Raw genomic sequence first — 26,083 nt, 5'->3', positions numbered from 1 at the left:
TTATTCTACAGTTAGGTTGTTTAAACCATGTTGTAATATTCAACTAATGTTGTAATCAGGTTTCTTGTAACAGAAATATAAATGAATGATGTTTATTACATGAAAGGCCATGGGCCCAAATGCGGTAGTAATTACAGAAGGTCATGATGAGTGATATACAGCTATGATAGTATTAGCATGGCGATCAATGATGAAAGAGATAAATGAAAATACTCTTGTTTATGTGTATTACAATACATTACCAATCTTGTCAGTATATATAACCATTTTACCTGTGTCAATACTTAGATAAGAAGTGCCAACTCCTATACATTTCCTTGTCCTGACTCATACTAATTGCTTTTCTCTCCTTTTACCCTAGAAAAAGTCGAAACGTTTATTTTTCCCCCAAGAACAGTAAAAACATTTTATCTTAACTCAACCCTCCACTGTGCATGGTCACTGGCCTACAAGCTGGTGACTTGTCACTCTCTCCATATTTGCCCTACAAGATGGTTGGGGGAATATTGTAAAGAGTTTTTCAGAAAGTATGGCTTGGATTATCCTTTGAGAGTCTTTTATGTATCATATTTTTGTTAATTTGGCATTAAATTAAGTTGAGCAACTCAATGACCAGCTGAAGGCCACTCTCCAGTTGTTAACTAGGTTGGTTAAAGATCTTCTACCTTCACAAGGTCTTCAGATTTTAGGAATCAAATTCCTTACTGAAGAAAATTGCATACATGCACCAGAACATTGGTGGATACAGATTCAGCAGTATCTTTGGTTAGCTCTCAACAATCAGATACCAGTCAACCAATGGTAGTTGGTCTAAGGACGGTGTGAGGCAGATTGCAACTAAGACCTATACAAAGATTCATGAGACCATTACTGTGTGCATGTAATAGTGGAGATGGCTGTGAATAATACTCAAACATTATTTTCTCAAATACTGCATTCCCTATAGGGAGAGTGAACATAATGATAAGTAAGTATGGTATTGGCATTTATTTTGTTTCATGACATCTCACAATATTCCATTTCAGATCAACTGGTTATTTGTGGACCACAATACCCAAATATCTCAAGGAAGGACTGTCCTGGTGACTACGCAAGGGAAATATGGCTTTTTATCCCCTATAGGTAAAGAGAGCGCAACTTGGAAGCAATTTTTAGGCAATAATAAACATGAACATGTGCTGAGTAATAAGTCTTTTTGGTTTCCATGACAATGTCTTTTGTTGAAAGGTGGAAGAAAATTCCAAATATGAGGCATCAGAACTTGTACCATAAATGTCTGTTTTTGTTCAAATGAAAATCTGCCTTGCCTTTGCATGTGTTTGTGATTGTTGCTGCCAGTGGGGCAGGATACACTCTCCTTTCATTACTCACCTGGTATCACCATTGTTAAATGTAATATCTGTTCACTCAGCAGAAAAATGGGTGGGATAAGTCATGTGACTATAACCTTCTAGTGCCTAACAGGCAGCTTGGGTTATCCGGGGTAACAATGTGCTGTGTTATTCATTGTTAGCGCTATGAGCATACCTGGTGTGGAGTTCGGTACTATATAAATGGACACATTATTGTTTGAAAGTGATCAGTGATTTGGTCAGATTTAGGCCTAGTTTTCTTATTGTTGCTTATATTTCTCTATTCTTTTTCATATATTCGTAGTTTTTTGTTTTGTAAATATTTTTATTCAAATATTGTTACAACTGTCATAGGGATTTTAAATGGACATTTAAATGCTGATATGTACCCCAAGGAGGAATATATTCAAAGAATCTGAAACCTCTACAGGTTAGTTCGAATTGTACCAGTGTTCCAGTGTGTTCGGAGTTGAGATTCATCCAGTTTCCTTATTTCAGCGAGAGAAACATACCCATGAATGACGTCAGTGCAGAAACTGATTATTTATATTTGCAGACAATTTAGCAACTCGGCAGTTGAATCTCCAAATAACAAATTTGGACATAACAGACGCAGGTCAATATCGATGTTACGTGAGTGGTACATCCCGGAACGGTGAAAGTGGTCCAGACTCTTCAAGTACGAGGTAATTCCATGCTTTGTGCTCAGCTTTCCTTTGTCTTTTCACCAAAAATGATTTCAGTTACTATTTTTGTCAAATATAGCTCACTCTCATCCTGTATTTCATTCAGCTATTTTGTTGTGAATTTTATAGTAAAGTATTGTTAGCTTGATGTTTCATTAATGGTGCTTTGGGAGTTTTGGAAGAGGAATGTATCAACTTTTAAATTTTGCTTCATCGAAACTATTTTTGTGGATAATGGGTGCTGAGGGAGTTTCAATGTGACTTAACTTGAGTATTTTCTGCACATTTTTTGGTCAACAGTATGTTATGGCTATATGTATTGTTTGTGTGTATATTTCTACAGGTGCACCTGCTGTCCCAACCATCACTGTGGAGCCAGCAAACTACACAGGTAACATTAATAAATATGCAATTTCTGCTATTTTTGTGTTTTTTGTGTGTGCTGATAACTCTAAAACTTCAACAAATATAATTATCATGAGGAATAAAAGAACAGTTTAACACATTATGAAAATACAGGTGAGTGTGTAAGGAACCGTTCATAATTTATGGCTAGGGGGAGTGATGATGATTTTCATGGAGAAGCATGTACAATGTGAATGACCCCCCTTAAAATTTATGTACAATGTAAGTGACCCCGCACTGCATGTCATGTACAAAATCAATGACCCCCCTACCTTCCCATAAGTTTGAAGCGTAATCATTTAATATTTCTATGTACAAAATTGCTGACCCCCTCCCTCGTACATGTGTACAAAATTGATGACTCCCCCTACCTCCCAAGAACAAGATGGGTGACCCCCTTAAAGTCATCACCACCCACCCACCCACCCCCCCAAAAATTTTTTATGAATGGTCCCTAAGTGGTACGTGTTCATTTACATAGTCTGGAGTAAACTTGTACACTGTTTGTACCTCCATTGCAGTGAATACATGTGTCTGATAGGTGGTATTGTGTTAGCCAACAAGTCAAACCAAAGTCGGGTATAGTGAGACGAAAGCCACTTAATACTCAGACCATGTATGCCAATCTAAGACATTTCAAAGGCAAGGGTGGCCCAGTTGGCAAAGGCGGAGCAATTCACTTCAGAGTTGTGTCCCTTAGGCATGCCAGGAAACCCAAGATTGTGGGTTCGAATGTTTATTCACCCAAATATGTTTCTGTAGGTTTGTTAGCACAGTACCCATGCTCTCAAAAGTTGTGAACAGCTGAAACATGTATCAGTTGTTACATAGCCTGACATGTCATGATATAACAAGAAGGCTGTTCAAAGCAGCATAAAACCCAACTCACTCACTCACATAGACATTTAGCACAAGCAGTGGATGAGTGATAATCATGACCATTATTTGGAGAGTAAATATCCTGGTAAGTGGTGATGGATTATTGTATCTATTCTGTTACAGACTGTTGTGTCGAACAGAATGTGTCTGCCTCCTGCCTACCTGCCTGCGTACCTGGTAATGTCAGCCAGGATGCACTGAACCCTCTGCAGGCATGTGCCCTTGACCTTAACAAACTTCTGCACTGCTTCTCAGGTAAGACGATGTATTTGCTGATCTACCAAAGTCCAGAATTTAAAAACAAAACAAACTTTTAAACTTATCCTATCTCACGGTATGCACTTCTCTCTCTACTTTGACCAAAGCTAAGTTGATGAAAATCTTCTGGCCTTTCTCCCACCCGACCTCTTCCCCACTCCTATAGCTGGACCTGTCAATCATCTCTGTAAAGTCCAGAATTTAAAAACAATTCTATGCTATTCAAAAGAAGTTACAGAATACTTGATGAAACACCCAATCCTTTCACTTTATTACATGTCATGACACATTGGCTATAGTAATATATAAAAGGATTAGGTGCTCTCTTCCATCTTTTGAGAGTATATATTGATCAAGGTAAATTCACCATAAGGTGTACATTTAGGATCAAAGTGCATCATAAGGAATTGCCTACAAGGACACTGTCTGAAGTGAGGTATATTGTAAGTACAGAATGTCAGTTTAGACATGGAATTGAACAGTTATGTAACATGAGCACAGAACAAATGACTAGTGCTGGTTTATGAAATGTGTCTACATGGAGGTGCTGGGTTAAGATTGGTCCACAACATATCTATGCTGGTGATATGAGGTGACCAGTCGGATTGGGTGGTCAGACTTGGTGACTTGATTGTTGGCATGTCATTACTCAGTGTATGAAATAAGGCCCGTCAGACCACCTGAGATGGGCGAGATTTCTGATGGACGGTCTAGATTTACAACTAGCCAACCTGATGGTCTGGTAAAAAAATTTAGATGTTCCATACATCTGAGTAAATTCACCATATGTTGCTTGGTGTCTGGTCTGGTTATATCCATTGATGTCTGGCTGGGGTTTTGGTTTATTTCATACACTGCATTACACCCTGAATGAGTGAACAAATTTCAAACACTGGATTTGGGTGACCTGACTTGATTATTTACAGGCTGTTTTCATACAGCTGAAATATTTCTGAAACATGCACACAGACACAGACCATTTTCCGATATCAGTATTGTCTCTGAACCAGAATCACATAGAAGACATTGTTTGTGCTATATTGTCCTTCATAACATAAAACTTGAGTTATCTTTGTATTATTTATTCAGATTCTCGGAATCATGCTGGTTGCTGTCACCGACGCCTTATCCCCGACATCTGCACTGACTTCTGCATGAACAACCCCCCTCCACTCACAGCCAGCCACCTGATGTGCCTCAACTTTGCCAGTGACATCATTTCTTGCTTTGAAGAAGGACAAGGTAAGATTTTTAGGATGTATGCTTCACATCAGGAGAGTAGCTCATTCATAAACGTATTGATTCTCCACATGACTGAAAGAAGTGACAAATCTTGATCCATCCATACCAGATTCAAAATGGCCCCTGTGGCAGCCATTTGAATATTTTGAAATGTTTTGACTTCTCCAATTCAGTTTAATAGAGTTCTTTGTAAACATATTTTAGATCAGCACTTCACAGAAATTTATTGTGAAGGCTAGGTTGTTTACTTTGCGATAAACCTACCACATAGTGACTTTGTCATACTTTTTCCCTAGTATTGCTGCCTGGTCCACCAACAGAGGTTTCTGTGTTGCCACTTTCTGCCAACACCATCCTGGTCAACTGGCACCCTCCCACTAAAAACCCGACTGTCGTCACAAACTACAGGGTGTCCCATAAACTAGCATCATCACAAGTATATCTGTCAGTAAGTAGAAGATATATTGTTAATTAAAAGTTTCCATCTGCTCAGTTACATCTTTGAATCACAAAGAATTTGGTCAGAAACTATGATTGCTAAAATTCGAAGAACAGCAGCCTGTGCTGATTGGCGGATTGTCATCAGTACCTTCATCAGGCTGGAACTGTTTAATCATTGATGGGCTGATGACAGCAGCCTGTGGTCTGCCAAGCTGTTTCAGCTGCTGTTTGGACCCTGTTCCTGTTCTGTTGATGTAAACACAAATGCAAAGATTATTGTGACACACAAACAACAAACGGAATCAGTGTTAAACTTTTACATCCATGAATGAAATGTTATTACACGTTTCAAGGTATGGTAACAATCAACGGTCCATAAGAACAATGCACCCGCCATATGCAAATATGAGCAATGTCATGCTGCCAGGTACCACACTGAAGCATATACCTATAACTCTCTGCCTTTTTCCCCAAGGCTGGGCATGTCGAACTTGTTCCAGAATGATAAATAGAGGTGTTTTCTCAGTTTTGCACCACTGCATTGGAAGGAACTGATAAGCATCCATTTGTCTGGACTTTTAAAGTAAACATTGCTCCAAACATGTCAAGCTTCTGTTTCTCTGGTTCAAAACCAATAATTCATTCACAAGATTGCCAATGAAAAAGTTCCATGTCACAATGACCTATGCCTCTGAGAATATACTGTTGAAGTGATGTCAACAGTCAACAATGTTGTTTGTGGTGCTGAAACCTTCCTGCATTTGATAAGGTGTTGTCATGAAGACAGGGGAGACAACCACTGTCTTCTCTGTCTGATGGCTTCTTACTGTTGGTAACTCTGAGGTCTTTATTTACCAACAAGCTGAATGACATGATTGAAAGATTGATGACTGTTTATACGTGAAGCTTCCACTTTCATATCATGCAAGTTGACTTCCATGTGATGGATTCTGAAACGAATCCAATAACTGAAATGTCATGCATTAAAAGTGCTTGTACAGAACACTATGGTGCAAAACATGGTATAACCAAATGTTATCTTTAAGACAGATTACACATCAAATTATTATATCAACATTTCTACTTTAGGTTTCAGATTTATCTAATTAGTTTGTTGTTGTTGTTTCTCTCCTTTTTCCTGTCACTATGGATGTCACTATTACTACTGTTGTTGTTGTTGTTCCTCTCCTTCTTCCTGTCACTATGGCTGTCACTATTACTACTGTTGTTGTTGTTGTTCTCTCTCCTCTTCCTGTCACTATGGCTGTCACTATTACTACTGTGTTGTTGTTCCCTTCTTCCTTCTGTGGCTGTCACTGTTACACTGTTGCTGTCCTCTCCTTCTTCCTGTCACTGTTGTTGTTGTTGTTGTTACTCCTTGTTCCTTCCACTGTGTTCCTGTATTACCTATTACTACTGTTGTTGTTGTTCCTCTCCTTCTTCCTGTCACTGTGGCTGTCACTATTACTACTGTTGTTGTTGTTCCTCTCCTTCTTCCTGTCACTATGGCTGTCACTATTACTACTGTTGTTGTTGTTCCTCTCCTTCTTCCTGTCACTATGGCTGTCACTATTACTACTGTTGTTGTTCTCCACTTCTTCCTGTCACTGTGGCTGTCACTATTACTACTGTTGTTGTTGTTTCCTGTCACTTCTTGCTGTCACTATTACTACTGTTGTTGTTGTTCCTCTCCTTCTTCCTGTCACTATGGCTGTCACTATTACTACTGTTGTTGTTGTTCCTCTCCTTCTTCCTGTCACTATGGCTGTCACTATTACTACTGTTGTTGTTGTTCCTCCTTCTTCTGTCCTGTCGCTGTCACTATTACTACTGTTGTTGTTGTTCCTTCCTTCTTCCTGTCACTATGTTGTCACTTGTTCTACTGTTGTTGTTCCTCTCCTTCTTCCTGTCCTATCGGCTGTCACTATTACTACTGTTGTTGTTTCCTCTCCTTCTTCCTGTCCTATGTCATTGTCCTTCTTCTATTGTTCTTCCTTCTTTGTCTTTGTTGTCCTCCTTCTTACTACTGTCCTGTTGCTGTTCCTCTCCTTCCTCCTGTCACTATGTGTTCTGTCACTATTTACTGTTGTTTGTTCCTTCCTTCCTTCTTCCTGTCACTGTCACTATTACTACTGTTGTTGTTTTCCTCTCCTTCTTCCTGCTGTCACTGTCACTATTACTACTGTTCTATGTTGTTGTTCCCCTCCTTCTTCCTGTCACTGTGGCTGTCACTATTACTACTGTTGTTGTTCCTCCTTCTTCCTGTCACTGTGGCTTGTCACTATTACTACTGTTGTTGTTCCTCCTCTTCTTCCTGTCACTATGGCTGTCACTCCACTACTGTTGTTGCTCCTCCTTCTTCCTGTCACTGTGGACTATTACTACTGTTGTTGTTCCTCTCCTTCTTCCTGTCACTGTGGCTGTCACTATTACTACTGTTGTTGTTGTTCCTCTACTTCTGTTTCCTGTCACTGTGGCTGTCACTGTATCACTACTGTTGTTGTTTTTCCTCTTCTTCTTCCTGTCACTATGGTCACTTACATTACTTGTCCTTCCTGTCACTGTGTGTTGTTGTTCCTCTCCTTCTTCCTTTGTCTGTCACTTCCTCTCCTTACTACTGTTGTTGTTGTCTCTTTCTCTCCCATTCTGTCCCTGTCACCATGGCTGTCACTTTACTTACTGTCACTGAAGGAGAAAGAGGAGGAGGAGGAGGAGGAAGGAGGAAAGAGGAGAGAGGAGGAGGAGGAAGAGGAGGAGAGGAAAGGAGAGAGGAGGAGAAAGAGGAGGAGGAGAAAGAGGAGAGGAGAGAGGAGGAAAGGATGGAGGAAAGAAGGAAGGAAGAGAAAGGAGAGAGAGGAGGAGAGGAGGAGGAGGAAAGAGGAGGAAAGAGGAAGGAGGAAAGAGAGGAGGAAGAGGAGGAGGAAAGAGGAGAGAAGAGGAAAGAGAGAGAGGAGGAGGAAAGAGAGGAAGAGAGGAAAGAGGAGAAGAGAGAGGAGAAAGAGGAGGAGGAAAGAGGAGGAGGAGAGGAGAGGAGAGGAGGAGAGGAGGAAGGAGGAAAGGAGGAGGAGGAGGAAGGAAGGAGGAAGGAGGAAAGGAGGAGGAGGAAAGATGAGAGAGGAGGAAAGGAAAGAGAGGAGGAAATGAGAGAGGAGGAGGAGGAAGAGAGGAGGAGGAGAGGAAAGAGGAGGAAGGAGGAGGAGGAGGAGGAGGAAAGAGGAAAGAGAGAGGAGGAAAGGAGAGGAGGAAGGAAAGAGGAGGAGGAGGAAGGAGGAGAGGAGAGGAGAGAAAGGAGAGGAAAGAAAGGAGAGAGAGAGGGAGAGAGGAGAGAGGAGGAGGAGGAGGAAGAGGAAGGAGGAGAGGAGGAAAGGAGAGAGGAGAGGAGAGGAGAGAGGAGAGGAAAGAGGAGAGGGAGAGAGGAGAGGAAAGGAGAGGAGGAGAGGAGGAAGGAGAGAGAGGAGGAAAGAGAGCCTCTCCTTCTTCCTGTCACTGTATTGTTGTCACTATTACTACTGTTGTTGTTGTTCCTCTCCTTCTTCCTGTCACTGTCGCTGTCACTACTACTGTTGTTGTTGTTCCTCTCCTTCTTCCTGTCACTATAGCTGTCACTATTACTACTGTTGTTGTTGTTCCTCTCCTTCTTCCTGTCACTATGGCTGTCACTATTACTACTGTTGTTGTTGTTCCTCCCTTCTTCCTGTCACTATGGCTGTCACTATTACTACTGTTGTTGTTGTTTTTCTCTCCTTCTTCCTGTCACTGTGGCTGTCACTATTACTACTGTTGTTGTTGTTCCCTCCTCCTTCTTCCTGTCACTATGGCTGTCACTATTACTACTGATGTTGTTGTTCCTCTCCTTCTTCCTGTCACTATTACTACTGTTGTTGTTGTCTCCTTCTTCCTGTCCACTATTACTACTAGTGTTGTTTCTTTCCCTGTCACTATGGCTGTCACTATTACTACTGTTGTTGTTGTTCCCTCCTTCTTCCTGTCACTATGGCTGTCACTATTACTACTGTTGTTGTTGTTCCTCCTCCTTCTTCCTGTCACTGTGGCTGTCACTATTACTACTGTTGTTGTTGTTCCTCTCCAATCTTCCTGTCACTGTGGCTGTCACTATTACTACTGTTGTTGTTGTTCCTCTCCTTCTTCCTGTCACTGTGGCTGTCACTATTACTACTGATGTTGTTGTTCCTCTACTTCTTCCTGTCACTATTACTACTGTTGTTGTTGTTCCTCCCCTTCTTCCTGTCACTGTGGCTGTCACTACTACTACTGTTGTTGTTACAGTCGGGGTTGATTGCTGGTAACACCATCCAGTACACCTTGATGGGCCTGCAGGAGGAGCAGGATTATGTCATCTATGTGACAGCTATTGGGCAGCATGGGTCCAGTCAGCCATCAGAAAGACTGGTGACCATGACCATCACTGGTGAGCTTTGAGTCAATACACTCAGGAAGGATGGAGTCCACTATTCTTCCAGTCTCTCCTATGTTAACTTTAAATGATACTGTCAAGGATCATATCTTTGTGTTGTATTTCTTTATTCCTGTTTTGACTTTAAGAATTATCACAGTGTGTGAAGCCCATTGATGCTTAGAGAATCTCACCCATTTGTCTTTCAATATCAAATATATCAACAGTGTTCACACCAGTTAAAGACTTCAAGCCTTGTGAATGATTTCAAAGTTTTAGTGTCAGGTGTTGATATTTTTTATATCAAGAGACACAAGGATGACATTCTGTTCATCATATATTATGCTAATATTTGTATAGCGCCAATATCCAGCTCAGCTGCTCGAAGACCCATTATTCCAACTTTTCCAGTTAGTAAACAGTAATAATCTTTGCCTGGAGAATAAAAGATAAATCTAACCAGCTTTAGTAACAGAGGGATGATGTCATTTGTTTTTGTCATCATAATGACCAGTCACATTACAATAGTCTTATTGAGGTGTATTTCTATTGTGACTTACCAGTGAGAGACAAATCATATGACACCAAATATGCTCAGCTCATCGGGAACTGATATCATTCGTTACATTCCCTGTTGACAGGTAGAAACAATGCCAACCAGTCTGCTGATATTGATGGTAAGTAAAGTGAAGTGATTTTTTAGTATTTCAGGCATTCAGCAATTATAGTCATTATACAAAGAGTACATGCCAAGGTTTATTGTATTCAAGGCATCCAGTCATTATACAAAGAGTACATGCCAAGGTTTATTGTATTCAAGGCATCCAGTCATTATACAAAGAGTACATGCCAAGGTTTATTGTATTCAAGGCATCCAGTCATTATACAAAGAATACATGCATCAGTCATTATACAAAGAGTTTATTTATTGTATTCAAGGCATCCCGTCATTATACAAAGAGTACATGCCAAGGTTTATTGTATTCAAGGCATCCAGTCATTATACAAAGAAGTACATGCCAAGGTTTATTGTATTTGTATTCAAGGCATCCAGTCATTATACAAAGAGTACATGCCAAGGTTTATTGTATTCAAGGCATCCAGTCATTATACAAAGAGTACATGCCAAGGTTTATTGTATTCAAGGCATCCAGCCATTATACAAAGAGTACATGCCAAGGTTTATTGTATTCAAGGCATATAGCCATTATACAAGAGTACATGCCAAGGTTTATTGTATTCAAGGCATATAGCGATTATACAAGAGTGCATGCCAAGGTTTATTGTATTCAAGGCATCCAGTCATTATACAAGAGTGCATGCCAAGGTTTATTGTATTCAAGGCATCCAGTCATTATACAAAGAGTACATGCCAAGGTTTATTGTATTCAAGGCATCCAGTCATTATACAAGAGTACATGCCAAGGTTTATTGTATTCAAGGCATATAGCCATTATACAAAGAGTACAGCCAAGGTTTATATTCAAGGCATCCAGATTATACAAAGAGTACATGCCAAGGTTTATTGTATTCAAGGCATCCATTCATTTATTGTATTCAAGGCATCCAGTCATTATACAAAGAGTACATGCCAAGGTTTATTGTATTCAAGGCATATAGCCATTATACAAAGAGTACATGCCAAGGTTTATTGTATTCAAGGCATCCAGTCATTATACAAGAGTTCATGCCAAGGTTTATTGTATTCAAGGCAGCTGGCCATGTACAAAAGTTACAGTTTCCCAGACCATATATATACCATGTATGGGTTACATACATGGGTTTATTAAGCAAGACATATAACATTATCTGTCTTGAAAACTTTGGGTCATTGCGGTGGCCTAGTGGTTAAAGCATTCGCTCATTATGCCAAAGATGCGGTGTTCAATTCACCTGATGAGTACAATATGTGAAGCCCATGTCTAGAGTCCCCTGCCATGATATAGTCGGAATATTGCTAAAAGTGGCATAACCATACTCTCACACTCTTGAAAATTCTACTCAGTAGGATGTACAAGCCATAATACCAGTTTATTGCATCAGACTGATCACTGGATGGCCACATCTGGACAAATGAATAAAAATGGCAGCCTTGTTACAGGGTAGTTATCAGCAGGCATATTCCATAATCTTGACAAGTTTAGGATTGCTATGGGTGACCTGACATGGAGAATTGTAATTGTAATAAAACCCAGTTCGTACTCACAGAAACACACCTAATTCTGTCTGTATCACTGACACAGTGAATTTACTGTTATAAATAACATTCCTACAGCAAAACTAATTCAGATAATGTGACCATTGGACCAGGTGGTTTGAAATCAGTTGACATCCGTGAAGTTGTTATTGATGGGGAAATGTTTGTTCCAGCTTGTTGCCAGAGACGTGGTGTCTCGCCATACTGTCAGGTCAAACTCTGTCAATCCTCCTCCTGGAGAAGACTGAATCCAGACTCAGTCTCCAGCTGTTACTCTCAGCTTGATGACATCTTCCAATGTCTGGCAGGTAGGTCTGATCACATAACACATGCTGATATCTCTGCTGGAATTGGCTGTTATATTTATCCAGTGGATGGAAGCTTTTTATAATAATGGATTTCTATGGTGCCTGGTATCCAACTTGAAACTGTTCAACGGCACATCACAAAGCTTTGTGCACAAGGTCAATGAAAATTAAAAACCATCCTTACCCTTTCTTAAATTTCACAAGACAAAATGAGTATTTCATTGTTACATTGTTTGTGTTTCAGGAGGGCGTAACCACACCCTATGCTGTATGAACAATAACGTCCCAGAAACATGTCTTGGACTCTGTAGTGGGTCAACCCCACCCCTCAGCTGGAATCACACCCAATGTGTCCTCTCTATGCCCATCATAAATGCCTGTGTACTTCAAGGATTCAGTAAGTACTCCCACCTTCGTATCCACCCCTCAACCCAACCTTCAGCCCCACCCCTCACCAGCACTCCTCTCCCCCACCACTCACATGGGTTCACACCCAGTGTGTCTTCTCTATGCACATGATAGGCTGTCTGTGTTCAGCAGGGATACAGTAAGTACCCCCACCCCTCTCCCCTATGCCTATCCCTCACCCCTACCCACCACCACCACCCCTAACCTGTTTTGTCCTCCATATGCACATAGATGCTAATGTTTGGCTAAACTGTAGTACAATCGACAACGACCGAAGGGATGGTGTAAAAGCAGCTAGGGTCCATGCAGGTAGCAAAAGCATGGTCCCATGGTCCCTAGTATGGTGATCTACCTTCAGTTGTTGGTGACCCATAGCCCATTTTTGTATTGTACTGTTAAAAATAGAAATAGTGTTTTATGGTTATATGCTAGTTATAAGTATATATGTGTAATAGACTAGTTATTTTACTGCCCTTTGCAGACAGGTAAGTATATAAGTTTGTTTTTAATTCATTTATACATGTACAAATTTACAACATTCATAGTGACAATATGGTTGAAATACTGCCGACGTGACTTTAAATTTTAACTCGCTCATTCACATCATAGTGCATGTGTACAGCAGAGATACAGTAAATTCTTTTCCCCACCCTCAACTGGAACCACACCCTTTGTGTCCTTCACATGCACATCTTAGACATCAGGGCTACATTGGGTTCGATTCCTGTCCTCTGTCATGTGACATTACTGATGAAGCCAAACTTTGTTCATATCAGTAAGGTGTGTCAACAAAATCAGATGTTTTGAGCAAAGACAGACTATTATTTTTATCCTCCATGAAAGGACAAGTACTATCCATGAGATGAGTTACTAACTGTCAGAAATATCGCATCTTAAATGTCAGGGCTGCCGATAAATATGTAAGTCTGACCCAGACAAACCACAGGTTGCTATTATGAACATCAATCCTTGCAAGGTAAGGCAAGCATGGAGAAATGACTTCAAAAGAAAGTATCAATCATTCCATGTGCCTCGCTGCAGGTAACTTACCTGGTGCTCCTCACACTGTGGCCTTGAAGTCTGTGACAACTTCAGACGCTGAACTGGAGTGGTCTGCCCCTACTGGGTCAGCTGCTGTTAAGGGTTACCTGGTCCAGACAAAAGAAATAGGAGTAGAAGCTGACTTTGGTCATACGGTAAGAAATCATCTATGTCATGGAGAGCAGTTATTTGTGTATAAAGTTCATAAGTTCTTGTACTTACCTCCAAATTCTTAAAGGAGCATACAAACGCCCACAAAATATTCCATATGAGTAAAAGCATTCTAATAGACACTTTTCAATAATATAAAATTGAACAAAAAGCTTGAAAAATCTCAATAAACACGTAAAATATGCACTCGTATTTCCGCTTATTATGGAAACACCCGAACAGTTAATGAGCAGTAGTGGGTATCATGTGACATGACGTCATATGTGCCTATTGCTGATGGCTTCCTCTTTGATTTTACCTGACAACTTGACTGTGAGTGCCCATGGATTCTGAAGCCATAGTAGATGTTCCTGATGTCATTTTTTTACATGGATTTTAGACCATATCAATACCAGCCGATTTTAGATCTTGCAAGAGAAACTTCCAGTGAAAATAAAGAAGAATCAAGCAAAACGGATACACCACTTGATGTCAAAACAATTTCTAAACTAGGCAATATAATTTGTCAGCAGTGTATTATACATTTGCAACCAGCACACCCACCCCTATAATAAATTGCCAATCCCTAAGAAAATATTTTCTTTTAAATGTGTTTGCAGTTCCTTTTGTGTTAAACGGGTTACTGCAGGGAATCTCGGATTTCTTTTTTAAAGAAGGTGCATATTGATTGTCCCAGAAAATGTGTTGAAAAATGATTATGCTTCAGACTTGAGAAAACAGAATTTGGATTAAAATAGATTATGGAATGCATAAGTGGATTAAAATTTAACTAAATATCAGATGGGTGTATACAGACTTTGCTTTTTCGATGCCCATTTCTTGTGTTCTGTGATATAATATTTCTTCAATATTGCAAAACTATTTAAGCCCATTTCTTCTGTTCTTTGATATAATGTTTCTTCAATATTGAAAAAAACAGCATAAAACCATACACATTAACTTTCAGATGGAGGTCTCACAAAGGGTAGTGCAATTAATCAACCTTAAAGCAAACACAGAATACGCAGCACGGGTCATTGCTGTCGGCGAAACTTACAGCAGCCTCCCATCAGAGACTGTAGTTTTCACCACTTACTCAGGTAAGATCAGGAAATAGACTCTTACATCAGTTTGTTGACATATTTTGATTGACAAATTTGTAATCTTTTTGTATTTATACTAATAGATTTTTAGAAATGTTTCAGGACACTGATAAAAACTTAAGTACTATTGTTCGAAAGAGATTGCTTGTGTGGTATTTTGTCTTAAAGTTATCCTAAGTACTTCATGTGCTCATTCACTTCATGTTTTTGTCTTTCAGTTGCCCCAACACCTGATACAAGCATTGCTACAATACACAATTTTTCTGGTAACAACATCTTCTGGTTCTTTAACTCGACCTAACTATCAAATCTAACATGCACAAAATTTAAACCAGTCATTGTAATTTTGCATGTTAAACAGTATGTTTTAGTCTAAACATATTGTCACTACTAACAGATAAAATCTGTCCTTCTGTAAATGATTAATACAGAATATGTAAACTGTTTGTTGTTACTATAGCAATATGAAACTTTTTCCACATGACACTAATGTTAAAATGTGTCCGCTAGATGTGTACATTCATGTATTTAGGAAATATGAAATAGGAGCTATCAAGCATCTTTTCAGAAAAACACTCCTCATTAAATCATATCTTTAAACAATGTGAATTCTCACCATATCAGCTTGCTGCATCGACAGCAACGTCCAGTCCACCTGCCAGCCTGCTTGCACCTATGACACCAGATCAGTCCTTGACTTCTATAGGCAAACTGACAAAGCTCTGGCTTGCATTGGGTCTCTGAAGACAATTCTCACCTGTGCCTCAGGTAGGTTAAATACTTACACTACAATGTTGTGAGAGATAGAAGTAGGAGAGGTTGCAATACTTAAACTGGAACATATATATTGTCATGTCACCTCATAGTCACCTGTGTGTGAGTGGCATATTAATGTTAAACATGGTGGTTTAATGATTGTTTAATCCTCGCGATAATTCTTTGCAGTAGTGCAATCTTGCAGTTAAAGAGTGAGCTCATTATGTCAAAGAGTTCTATTCTCAACAATTCTGCAGCCAATTCTTGGTGACCCAACTGTGAAACAGCTAGAATAAGACTCACTCACATGCATTTTCTGCTGCATGTCTCTAATTACACATTAGTTTGTGAACCTTTAACTTTTCATTCCCGATCCATGTAAAAGTGACATGAAAGTGTCTATTCTTTATCATTTCAAAGTTTAGTGAGCTATAGACCTGTAAGTATTTTTCTGCCTTGTATTTGTTTGAGGATTGTTCATAAAGATTGTGTTTGCTTGCTCCAGATGGTCGGGACCACCGGAGCTGTTGTAGACAGCGTTATGTGCCTGAGGGGTGTCAAATGTTCTGTAACTTCACCGACTCCTCACCGTCTTTGGATGTCAGCCACGTGACATGTCTGGCTGAGATGGAAGACATCATCCAGTGTTACACCGAGGGAGTGTGTGAGTCACTGTTTAAACTGAATGGAATGCTGGGATGCCAGTTTCTTGTTAACCATCCTTGTTGGCACCAGCCCGAACACAGCTTAAGCTATATGAAATCCCTGAAGAACTACTCAGGGCAAAACTGGAGTTTTAAGTAAAATGCTTTTAAAAGACTTAAAAACAGAAACCAACTAATGTAGCTGGAATATTGCTGCACTGATCAACTCAAATATACTTTGTTCAAAACAGGACAAGGATTACAGTAAGAATTTATTTACTTACCCAGAGTATCACAACCCTCACACCTGTCACAACAATCACACTCTGTGCACACACATGCATGCACGCACGCGCACACACACACAGACCTCTACATGATTGTCGTCAGCAACCCATGCTTGTCGTAAGAGGTGGCTAACAGGATCGGGTGATCAGGCTTACTGACTTGGTTGACACAATCTTATCATCGTATCCCAATTGCGTAGATCGATGCTCAGGATGTTGATCACTGGATTGTCTGGTCCAGACTCGATTCTTTACTGTCCACCGCCACACAGCTGGAATATTGCTGAGCATAGCATTAAACAACCAACCATCTGACTGACCACTGTACTACTTCAGTCCATCGACTAACCACCTCTTCAGTCCATCGACTAACCACCTCTTCAGTCCAGTGTTAGAATATCGCTCTTATCCTTATCATTTAGATGTAGTGGACCACATGACTATCTGATCTAAGACAACTGGCCTTGTTTTTTGTCGTGACTGTGTATCATCTGATGTTACAGTATACCTTCCCAAGCATCCTGTGAATGTGGAAGTTGTCAACAAGACTCAACATACGGTGATTGTGGCATGGGAGAGGGCTGCGACTGGACCCAGTGTTGACTACTACACTGTCGCCTACACACCTGACCTCCTCACGTGGACCAGGGTAAGTGCTGACTCACTCAAGTGTCTTCATGTTAGTGGTTGGGGTGTCCTCTGTTCATGGAGCTCTTTCCATGTAGCTCTATCCATGTTAATGTTCTGGTGTCGCTAGGTCCTTCTGCTCATGTTAAAGTACCAAATTCTGTTTTGTTAATCAGAGTCATACCATTCCAATAACCACCTCTTATTGGAATATCTTGTCTTATGGGGGAGGTAGGGTAGCCTAATGGTTAAAGTGTTCACATGTCATGCCGAAGACCTGGGATCAATTCCCCACATGGGTACAATGTGTGAAACCAATTTCTGGTGTCCCCTGCCATGATATTGCTGAAAGCGGCATAAAACCACACTCACACACTCACTCTTATGTTATGGCTTCGGGGCGGCGGAGTAGCCTAGTGGTTAAAGCGTTGGCTTGTCACGCCGAATCCCCGGGTTGGATTCCCCACATGGGCACAATGTGTGAAGCCCATTTCTGGTGTCCCCCGCCGTGATATTGCTGGAATATTGCTAAAAGCGGCGTAAAACTAAACTCAGTCAGTCAATCAGTCTTATGGCTTCATCACCACATCTCACATTGTCAATGTCAGTAAGCATTTTTTAAATGTTTTTATGTCTGATTACAGGCTTCAAATTCAGAGTTGTGATTACTTAAAGATTCAAAGTATATGACATTACATTTTGGACAGAAAAATGATAAAGATTGACAAAGAGTATGTATTTCAAATTCTGAGTTCAAAAGTGCTTGAAATTTGGCTGTTTTGTATATCTGACTGCAATGTTATTCTTTGGTGTCACAATGAGAAAAGTATCACCATTATCTGCAGATGGCTATCGTCTGGCTGGAATGTTGATGAGTGCACTGTTGTACAAAATACAAACATACTAGCTCATGGACCAAAGCCATAAGCTGCTAATCCCAATTAGGGTTCAGGGTCAATTTTGAGAGTATTCATGTCTCTCAAGCATATGTGTCATTCTTTCTGCATACGGTAAAAACATTCACTTTCAGGAAAATGTTACATCGACTTCATATATCCTGCAAAACCTTGACCCTGGCACCATGTACACAATAGAGATTATCTCCGTCAACAGCAATGGCACCAGCCCCCCCAGCAACAGGGTCAGCGTTTACACTGACACAGGAGGTAAAATATTATGGGTTGATCATTGTAAGTTCCAATGGTGACACTGTTCATTGTGGAAACATTTTTGGTTCAATTCTTCCTTCAGAGGCAGATCCACAGTTTTGTATGTGATGCGTAATTCCTGAGTATTTAACACACAATTTCTTGAAATCCTATAAAAAATGTTGTTGATCAGAGTCATAACTGATGCAGTTCAGTCAATGAATAAATTTAGGTTGGTCAAGAGTTGTATGAAATATAGTCACTGTTACATTGTTTATATACTGAAACAAATAAAGGATCACAGGAAAATTCAAGCGTTCCATTGATATTTGCCAGTTTTCATCACCAGCTTTAAATAGCTCTGGGGTGGTGGGGAAGCCTAATGGTTAAAGCATTGGCTCGTCACGCCGAAGACCCGGGTTCGAATCCCCACATGCGTACAATGTGTGAAGCCCATTTCTGGTGTCCCCTGCTGTGATGTTGCTGGAATATTGCTAAAAGCGGCATAAAACCAGACTCAGTCAGTCAGTTGAATAGCGCTGTGGTGCTGAAAACTGGAAAATAATAAAGGAACGCTTGAATTTTCCTGTGATCCTTTATTTATTTCTCTCAGTATAATATGACTACAATTTTTAAGTCATCCTTTAAATTTGAATCTGTAGGTACTCTAGGCTCATATGAACTAATCTGTAATTTCTGAAATGACGTTTTTCCAAATTTTGATTGTGTGTCACAGTGCCTTGATGATAGGGCCGTCGCTCATAATGTCAATCACTGGATGTTTCTGGTCTAAATAATTTACAGGGGCGGTGGGGTAGCCTAGTGGTTAAAGCGTTCACTCGTCACAACGAAGACACAGGTTCAATTCCCCACATGGGAACAATGTGTGAAGCCCATTTCTGGTGTCCCCAACCGGGATATTGCTGGAATATTGCTAAAAGCGGCATAAAACCAAACTCACTTACTCACTCAATAATTTACAGTCTGCCATCATATAACAGGAATATTGCTTAAGGGAGGTTTTAACAACAAACACACTGAAAGCTCTTGTGTATTGAAATAAGCAATTTAAGACTCTGTAAGACCTAGGGAGCAAAGTGAGTCAACCTTATGCTTGTGTTGAAGTAGATGGTTTGTAACTAGATTTGTGAGGATGCAGCAGTATTACTATGGATATGTCTGACCATTGATGTAACCTTAGCCTGTCTGTTTTGTAGCAGTCCTCCCTCCCCTGGTCATTAATGGCACGGTTGTTGATGGAAGAGTCATCTGGAAAGATAAAATAGGTAACGTGTATATTTCATCAAATATTCAAAATCTCTGTCAGCAAACTTACAAAGACATGTGGACCAACATATGTACCTAGCTATCCAACCTGGAGGTGATTCAGGGTGGAACTGGTCCCCAGTAACCCATGCTAATAAACTGAATCAATTGGGGTGTCACGTTCAGTGTCACATTATGTGGTGTCAGTGTGCCATGAATGTATGGTTCAGTGTTCAATCTGGGAATAATGTAGAGGCAAATATGTGTTGCAATCTGGGAATAATGCAGTGGCATGATTGTGTTGCAATCTAGGGAAAGTAAAGTGGCATGTATGTGTTACATTCTAGAAATAGTGAAGTGAGATATATGTGTTATCACTTTGGAATAATGTAGCGGCTTGTATGTGTTGCATTCTAGAAATAGTGAAGTGGAATATATGTGTTATCACCTAGGAATAATGTAGTGGCACGTGTTTCAGTCAAGGAATCATGAAATGGCATATGTGTTAACACCTATGAATAATGTAGTGGCATGTATGTGTTGCATTCTAGAAATAGGGAAGTGGGATATATGTGTGTTAACACCTATGAATAATGTAGTGGCATGTATGTGTTGCATTCTAGAAATAGTGAAGTGGGATATATGTGTTAACCCCTAGGAATAATGTAGTGGCATGTATGTGTTACATTCTAGAAATAGTGAAGTGAGATGTATGTGTTATCACCTAGGAATAATGTAGTGGCATGTATGTGTAACCGTCAAGGAATAGTGAAGTGGGATATATGTGTTAACACCAAGGAATAATGTAGTGGCACGTATGTGCTATGGTCAAGGAATTGTGAAGGAGCATCTGTGTGTTAACCCTTAGGAATAATGTAGTGTCAAATGTGTAACAGTCAAGGAATAGTGAAGTGGGATATATGTGTTAACACCTAGGAATAATGTAGTGGCACATGTGTTTCAGTCAAGGAATCATGAAATGGCATATGTGTTGACACCAAGGAAGAATGTAGTGGCATGTATGTTACCATAAAGCAATCCTCCTTTCATGTATGTTACCATAAAGCAATCCTCCTTTTATGTATGTTACCATAAAGCAATCCTCCTTGTATGTATGTTACCATAAAGCAATCCTCCTTTTATGTATGTTACCATAAAGCAATCCTCCTTTTATGCATGTTACCATAAAGCAATCCTCCTTTTATGCATGTTACCATAAAGCAATCCTCCTTTTATGCATGTTACCATAAAGCAATCCTCCTTTCATGTATGTTACCATAAAGCAATCCTCCTTTTATGCATGTTACCATAAAGCAATCCTCCTTTTATGCATGTTACCATAAAGCAATCCTCCTTTCATGTATGTTACCATAAAGCAATCCTCCTTTCATGTTGTTACATAAAGCAATCCTCCTTTCATGTATGTTACCATAAAGCAATCCTCCTTTATGCATGTTACCATAAAGCAATCCTCCTTTTATGCATGTTACCATAAAGCAATCCTCCTTTCATGTATGTTACCATAAAGCAATCCTCCTTTCATGTATGTTACCATAAAGCAATCCTCCTTTCATGTATGTTACCATAAAGCAATCCTCCTTTTATGCATGTTACCATAAAGCAATCCTCCTTTCATGTATGTTACCATAAAGCAATCCTCCTTTGTCTTTTCAGACTGTTGTTTGGGGAACAACATATCAGCGCCATGCCTGGGTCTCTGTACCGGCACAGCCCGTGACACACATGAAATGTGTTTAGACGATGTCGCTGTCATACTTGCATGTGCCTCAGGTATGTAGAGATTTCATATGCCACAGGTATGTAGAAATTGCATCAGGTATGTAGAGATTTCACATGCCACAGGTATGTAGAAATTGCATCAGGTATGTAGAGTGCCTCAGGTATGTAGGGATTTCATATGCCACAGGTATGAAGAAATTGCATGTGCATCTGATATTTTCTCTGTATAATTCAGACACTTGTCTCCTGTCACCGGTGGGTAGCCATGTTCCATTTGGGACCCATCCAACCTGTGTAGCCGACCTACCTGCCCCATCCCCTACTTGTTTCTTTTAATCAATGTATTCTGTACATATTTTATTTCATGTTCTGACTGTAAAACACTGATTAGTCACACTATGCATGATCGTCTACACTTACTCTGACTTGGTAGGGGAGTAATATTTTATGTTTGTTTCTTGTTTAACATCACACTGAGCAATATTCCAGCTATATGGTTGTGGTCTGAAAATAATCAAATCTGGACCAGTCAATCCAGGGATCAACATCATGAGCATCGATCTATAGCATTTGGGATATGATGACGTATCAACCAAGTCACCTGATCCTGTTTTCATTATCAGTATAAGTGTTCCAGATGGCAGGGATCATCGGCCATGTTGTCAACAGATTGGGGTTCCAGCTGCTTGTCTGTCCTTCTGTCAAGGTCATATAACCGGGAAGAACTTTGTGACTGCTGCATGCATTGCTTGGACCAGTCACATTACAGGCTGTACCTTGGATGGAGCAAGTAAGAAATATACCATATGGGCATGAAAGTTTTGTTTGTGCAAAATGTAGAATTGAAATTCTCCATAACATGTAATCAGAGGTTACAGGGGGCCCAGCGGTCTATGGTTTGTAAGGTTCAAATGGTTTCATCCCTCCCTGTATAGCATTCTGTCACTAATTCCATGGATGTATTTGTGGTCATACCCATAAAGTGGACTTTTTTACTCACCGTACTGATGGTTAAAAATATTCAAAGTGATCTTTCCATGGGCATGCCAGAAACCAGTGATTGTGAGTTGATTGTAGTTTTTTTAGCACCAGTATCTTGGGTTTCACCAAGGCAGTAGTAGTCTGAAACCTGAATCACCTTGAACTTTCCTGCTACATTAGGCTGACATGCCACGATGTACCTGCAGTATTCTTCACAGTGTACCCAGTTAAACCAAACTCACCCATTCAAAGTGATCTTAAATGCGAACTCCTTAAGTTAGATGTAAATTTATTTCCCCTGATTGTATTCAACTTTAACAAGTTTCATAAAAAGTTAAACCTGTCAGGGGTTTATTATTTTTCCTTATCCTGACTCATGCTAATTATGCTTGTCTCCTTCCTCTTGCGAATGATAGTGTAACACTTGAAATCCCTTGAAGTTCCCTTTAAAAAACGGACGTAAAATCACTCACCCAAGAGTAGCGTCCCTTTCCTCCCTTTGGCGCCCACATGGTCACATGATCGGCCATATTTGTCACTCTCTCCTTCTTCGCCCTTGAGGACGGTTGTGAGAGCACCTGGGTCCCTATACGGCACATATCCTTTTATGTTTTCGGACCTTACATCAAAATTATTGCTGTTTAGGTTTTTAGGATTATATTCTACATTACGGTTTGAAATTTGTTCTAAATTTTCCATTGTTTGACATGTGTTTTCTTCATGTTTACAATTGATGAAAACTTGTATTCGTTGTAGGTACCAAGTGTTTTCGGCTGACCCTCATTTATTATGTCCTAATTGCACTGTTTCATGTTCTTTCAGCTCTCACTGTAAGTATTGTGTAAAATTAAATTCGGTTGAATTTAATAATTACCTTTTTTCCATCCATAGACGTGCTAAGGACTGGGTACGTAGGTATTCACAAGTCATGTCTAAATCAAGTGATTGCGCTGATAACCATGTGTCAACCACTGCTGCAGATATTCATAATTCTAGTCAATTGCTGAACGTTTCTCAGGAGCAGGTCGATGTACCAGGGGTGAACGCCGGAGGCCATAAGAGATCATCATCTACTGAGCTGACCTCATCGCAGATGAAGAAGGCCAAATCTTCATCTTTGCAGAAGAAGAACGCTATTACCATGAAGACTTCAGCGAAGTCTAAGATCAGCTCTACACAGAAGACGAGGTCTTTCTCAGCCAAAAGGGTTTCTCCGGAAGAAGCAGATGTTTATGATGATCCACCCATCCTCATACCTGAAGTCACCATCGTCAGTCAGAAGACGAAGCCTGCTTCTACAGCTACATCGACATTGGTATCAGCGCAGACATTGACAGAAGACCTACTATCAACACAGACATCGGATACCAGAGATAGCAGCAGCATCAACTCTTCACAAGTGCAGCGAGCCTTAGATGAAGTCTCTTCAGTATCAGATGCATCATCCCTGCAGCAGTCTCTTCAGACAACGCAGAACTTCAACCTGGGACTGTTCATGCAACAGTTTACAGACCAGATGATGTCGATGATGGAACGTCGCTACGCTCAAGAGAAGCCTGCGATGAAGACCGCTACAACGTCTACTAGCCTGCGTGAAGGCTCTACAGTCTCCCCACCACATCTGGATGAAGATGGAAGCCTGCACGAATGCTCTTGGACACGACAATCTTCCCCAGAGAGTGCTGCTAAGAAGTCTCCACGCAGGAAGGAATCAAGGCATTCTCCCGAACCCTACAGATGTCGCAGATATGAATCGTCATTTTCATGGGACTCTGACGCCCATCAAGAGCCTGCCCGAAGGCACTCCTACAGAGGGGAAGCTACGTCTAGGAATCCACCTTTGCGAAGGTCTAGAGAATTATCTCAAGCCTCGAGGAAGGATTCAAGATCACATCGGGATCGATCGCCTGCATGAAGCTCATCTTATAGATCATCCTATAGAGACTCAAGTCGTCGTGCATCCTTAGAACGAGAGATGTCTAAATCAGAGGATGAAGGTGAAGGCGTCTTCTCCGATACGGAAATTAACTACTAGATCGCCAATGGCTTGGACTTATCATCACCTTCTAAGGACACAGATGAGGCGTTTACCTACAAGATGTCCAAAGATGATTTCGACACACACACCTTTCCACCAATCAACCCGATCTCTCAAGTACCAGACAACCTCAATGCAGCTTTTGATAAAGCCACCAAGTGGCAGAGTCAGCACATCCCGACATTCAACACCAGGAAACCCTTCCTGAAGGCTCCAGAGGTTGGTGATGACTATAAGATTATCACCGATTCCCATCCAAGAACTTACAAGATTGAGGATAAGAAGTTAGCGCAGCTGGATACAACCACCAGACGTACTTTCTTCGGATTAGCCAGATGAGGGCTATCAACGAAATACTCATCTCGAAGTTCAAGAATTTCTTGGCCGAAGAAGACCGGATGATATACTCCGCTCTACTTATGCAGAAGAGAGACCATCAATTTATGTCGGAGCACCTAGCATCCACCTCAACGGGCTTGACTCTCCTGAGAAGACATGGGTTATTGTCAGCATGCACTTGGAGTGAACGCTTCACCAAGTCTGTATACAGAGCCCCATGGTCAGCATCTTACATCTTCAGGGGAGGAATTGAAGAAGTCGCCAGAGAAGTCTCTCACGACTCTAGGGAAGTTATGATGATTAAATCCATCGACACTTTGGCTAACGTGATTCGTCTGACGTCCCAACGCTACTCCAACAAATCTAAGTTTGCAGGAGTCGAGAGAGCCAGAGAAAAGAAGTATTCCAGTATGAAAGGAGGAAGAGGCTCCTTTCATCGCCCAACCGGAGCTCCAAGAAGTAACCCCAGAAGAGGCCGAGCACCCAGGGGTGCAAGAGGAAGCAAGCATTGAAGGCCAGGTTCGGAACGACTGGAGTCTTCCACCCCCAGCCAATTATGGTACTGGGAGAATTGGGGGATACTACAGGACGACTACGTATCCCAGATACTGCACAGAGGGCACAAGATACAGTTGGAAGCCACTCCGCCACTCACAAGCAACCCGATGGCCTTCAACTACGCAGCCGACCAGATAGAAAAACTGGACAATGCTATCAAGACCCTACTCGACAAAGAGGCAGTAGAAGAGATAGATCAAGATCTCATCACGCCTGGGTTCTACTCCCCAATTTTCCTGGTACCGAAGAAGAATTCCGAGGAGAAATTTCGGCTCATCTACAACATGAGGAAGTTCAACCGGGAGTATCTACGCAGACCAGCAAAATTCAAGATGATACATCTTCCTCAGCTCCGACATCTCGTTCGTCCAGCAGACTGCCTCGCCAGCATAGATCTGCAAGATGCGTACCTCCACATCCCGATACATCCAGACTCAAGGAAATACCTACGTTTCCTTTACAACGGACAGCACTTCCACTGGAAGGTTCTACCGTTTGGAATATCGTCGGCCCCCTGGTTGTTTACTCAAGTGACCAAGCCCATCGTCACATACCTACATCGTCGAGGTCTACGCAGTGCTTTCTACCTGGACGACAGGATTCAAGCTCATCAAGATCCCAGTCAACTCAGACTGCAACTAGACTTCACCATCAGGCTGCTCACTCAACTAGGATGGCTAGTGAATCTCCTCAGGTCAGAACTGGAGCCGAAACAAGATCTGCAATTCCTAGGAATTCGACTCATCACACCAGTGAATCGTATAGCCGTTCCAGAGGATCGTTGGGTCAAAATACAACAGATGATATCTCAAGCA

At 40.9% G+C, this 26,083-nt stretch overlaps 1 protein-coding gene across 1 annotated transcript in view; it reads left to right on the top strand.

Moving 5' to 3' along the window:
* LOC124291712 (Ig-like and fibronectin type-III domain-containing protein 2) overlaps positions 1 to 26,083 on the top strand; it is an 86,066-nt gene that overhangs the window by 30,965 nt on the left and 29,018 nt on the right. Inside the window, exons 4-23 of the mRNA XM_046728779.1 lie at positions 1,026 to 1,122; positions 1,909 to 2,038; positions 2,382 to 2,429; positions 3,446 to 3,577; positions 4,670 to 4,822; positions 5,119 to 5,270; positions 9,551 to 9,692; positions 10,319 to 10,354; positions 12,048 to 12,182; positions 12,427 to 12,579; positions 13,632 to 13,786; positions 14,749 to 14,881; positions 15,103 to 15,150; positions 15,509 to 15,652; positions 16,146 to 16,304; positions 17,075 to 17,220; positions 18,229 to 18,364; positions 19,564 to 19,632; positions 21,287 to 21,403; positions 21,990 to 22,142. Of these exons, the coding sequence (XP_046584735.1) occupies positions 4,735 to 4,822; positions 5,119 to 5,270; positions 9,551 to 9,692; positions 10,319 to 10,354; positions 12,048 to 12,182; positions 12,427 to 12,579; positions 13,632 to 13,786; positions 14,749 to 14,881; positions 15,103 to 15,150; positions 15,509 to 15,652; positions 16,146 to 16,304; positions 17,075 to 17,220; positions 18,229 to 18,364; positions 19,564 to 19,632; positions 21,287 to 21,403; positions 21,990 to 22,142 (1,966 nt within the window). The 5' untranslated portion in view covers positions 1,026 to 1,122; positions 1,909 to 2,038; positions 2,382 to 2,429; positions 3,446 to 3,577; positions 4,670 to 4,734. The remainder of the gene's footprint in view (positions 1 to 1,025; positions 1,123 to 1,908; positions 2,039 to 2,381; positions 2,430 to 3,445; positions 3,578 to 4,669; positions 4,823 to 5,118; positions 5,271 to 9,550; positions 9,693 to 10,318; positions 10,355 to 12,047; positions 12,183 to 12,426; positions 12,580 to 13,631; positions 13,787 to 14,748; positions 14,882 to 15,102; positions 15,151 to 15,508; positions 15,653 to 16,145; positions 16,305 to 17,074; positions 17,221 to 18,228; positions 18,365 to 19,563; positions 19,633 to 21,286; positions 21,404 to 21,989; positions 22,143 to 26,083) is intronic.

Source organism: Haliotis rubra, unplaced genomic scaffold (genome assembly GCF_003918875.1).
Source record: "Haliotis rubra isolate DU_JTF1 unplaced genomic scaffold, ASM391887v1 Scf5, whole genome shotgun sequence".
Lineage (NCBI taxonomy): Eukaryota > Metazoa > Mollusca > Gastropoda > Lepetellida > Haliotidae > Haliotis > Haliotis rubra.
This window is presented reverse-complemented; position numbering and strand designations above follow the sequence as displayed.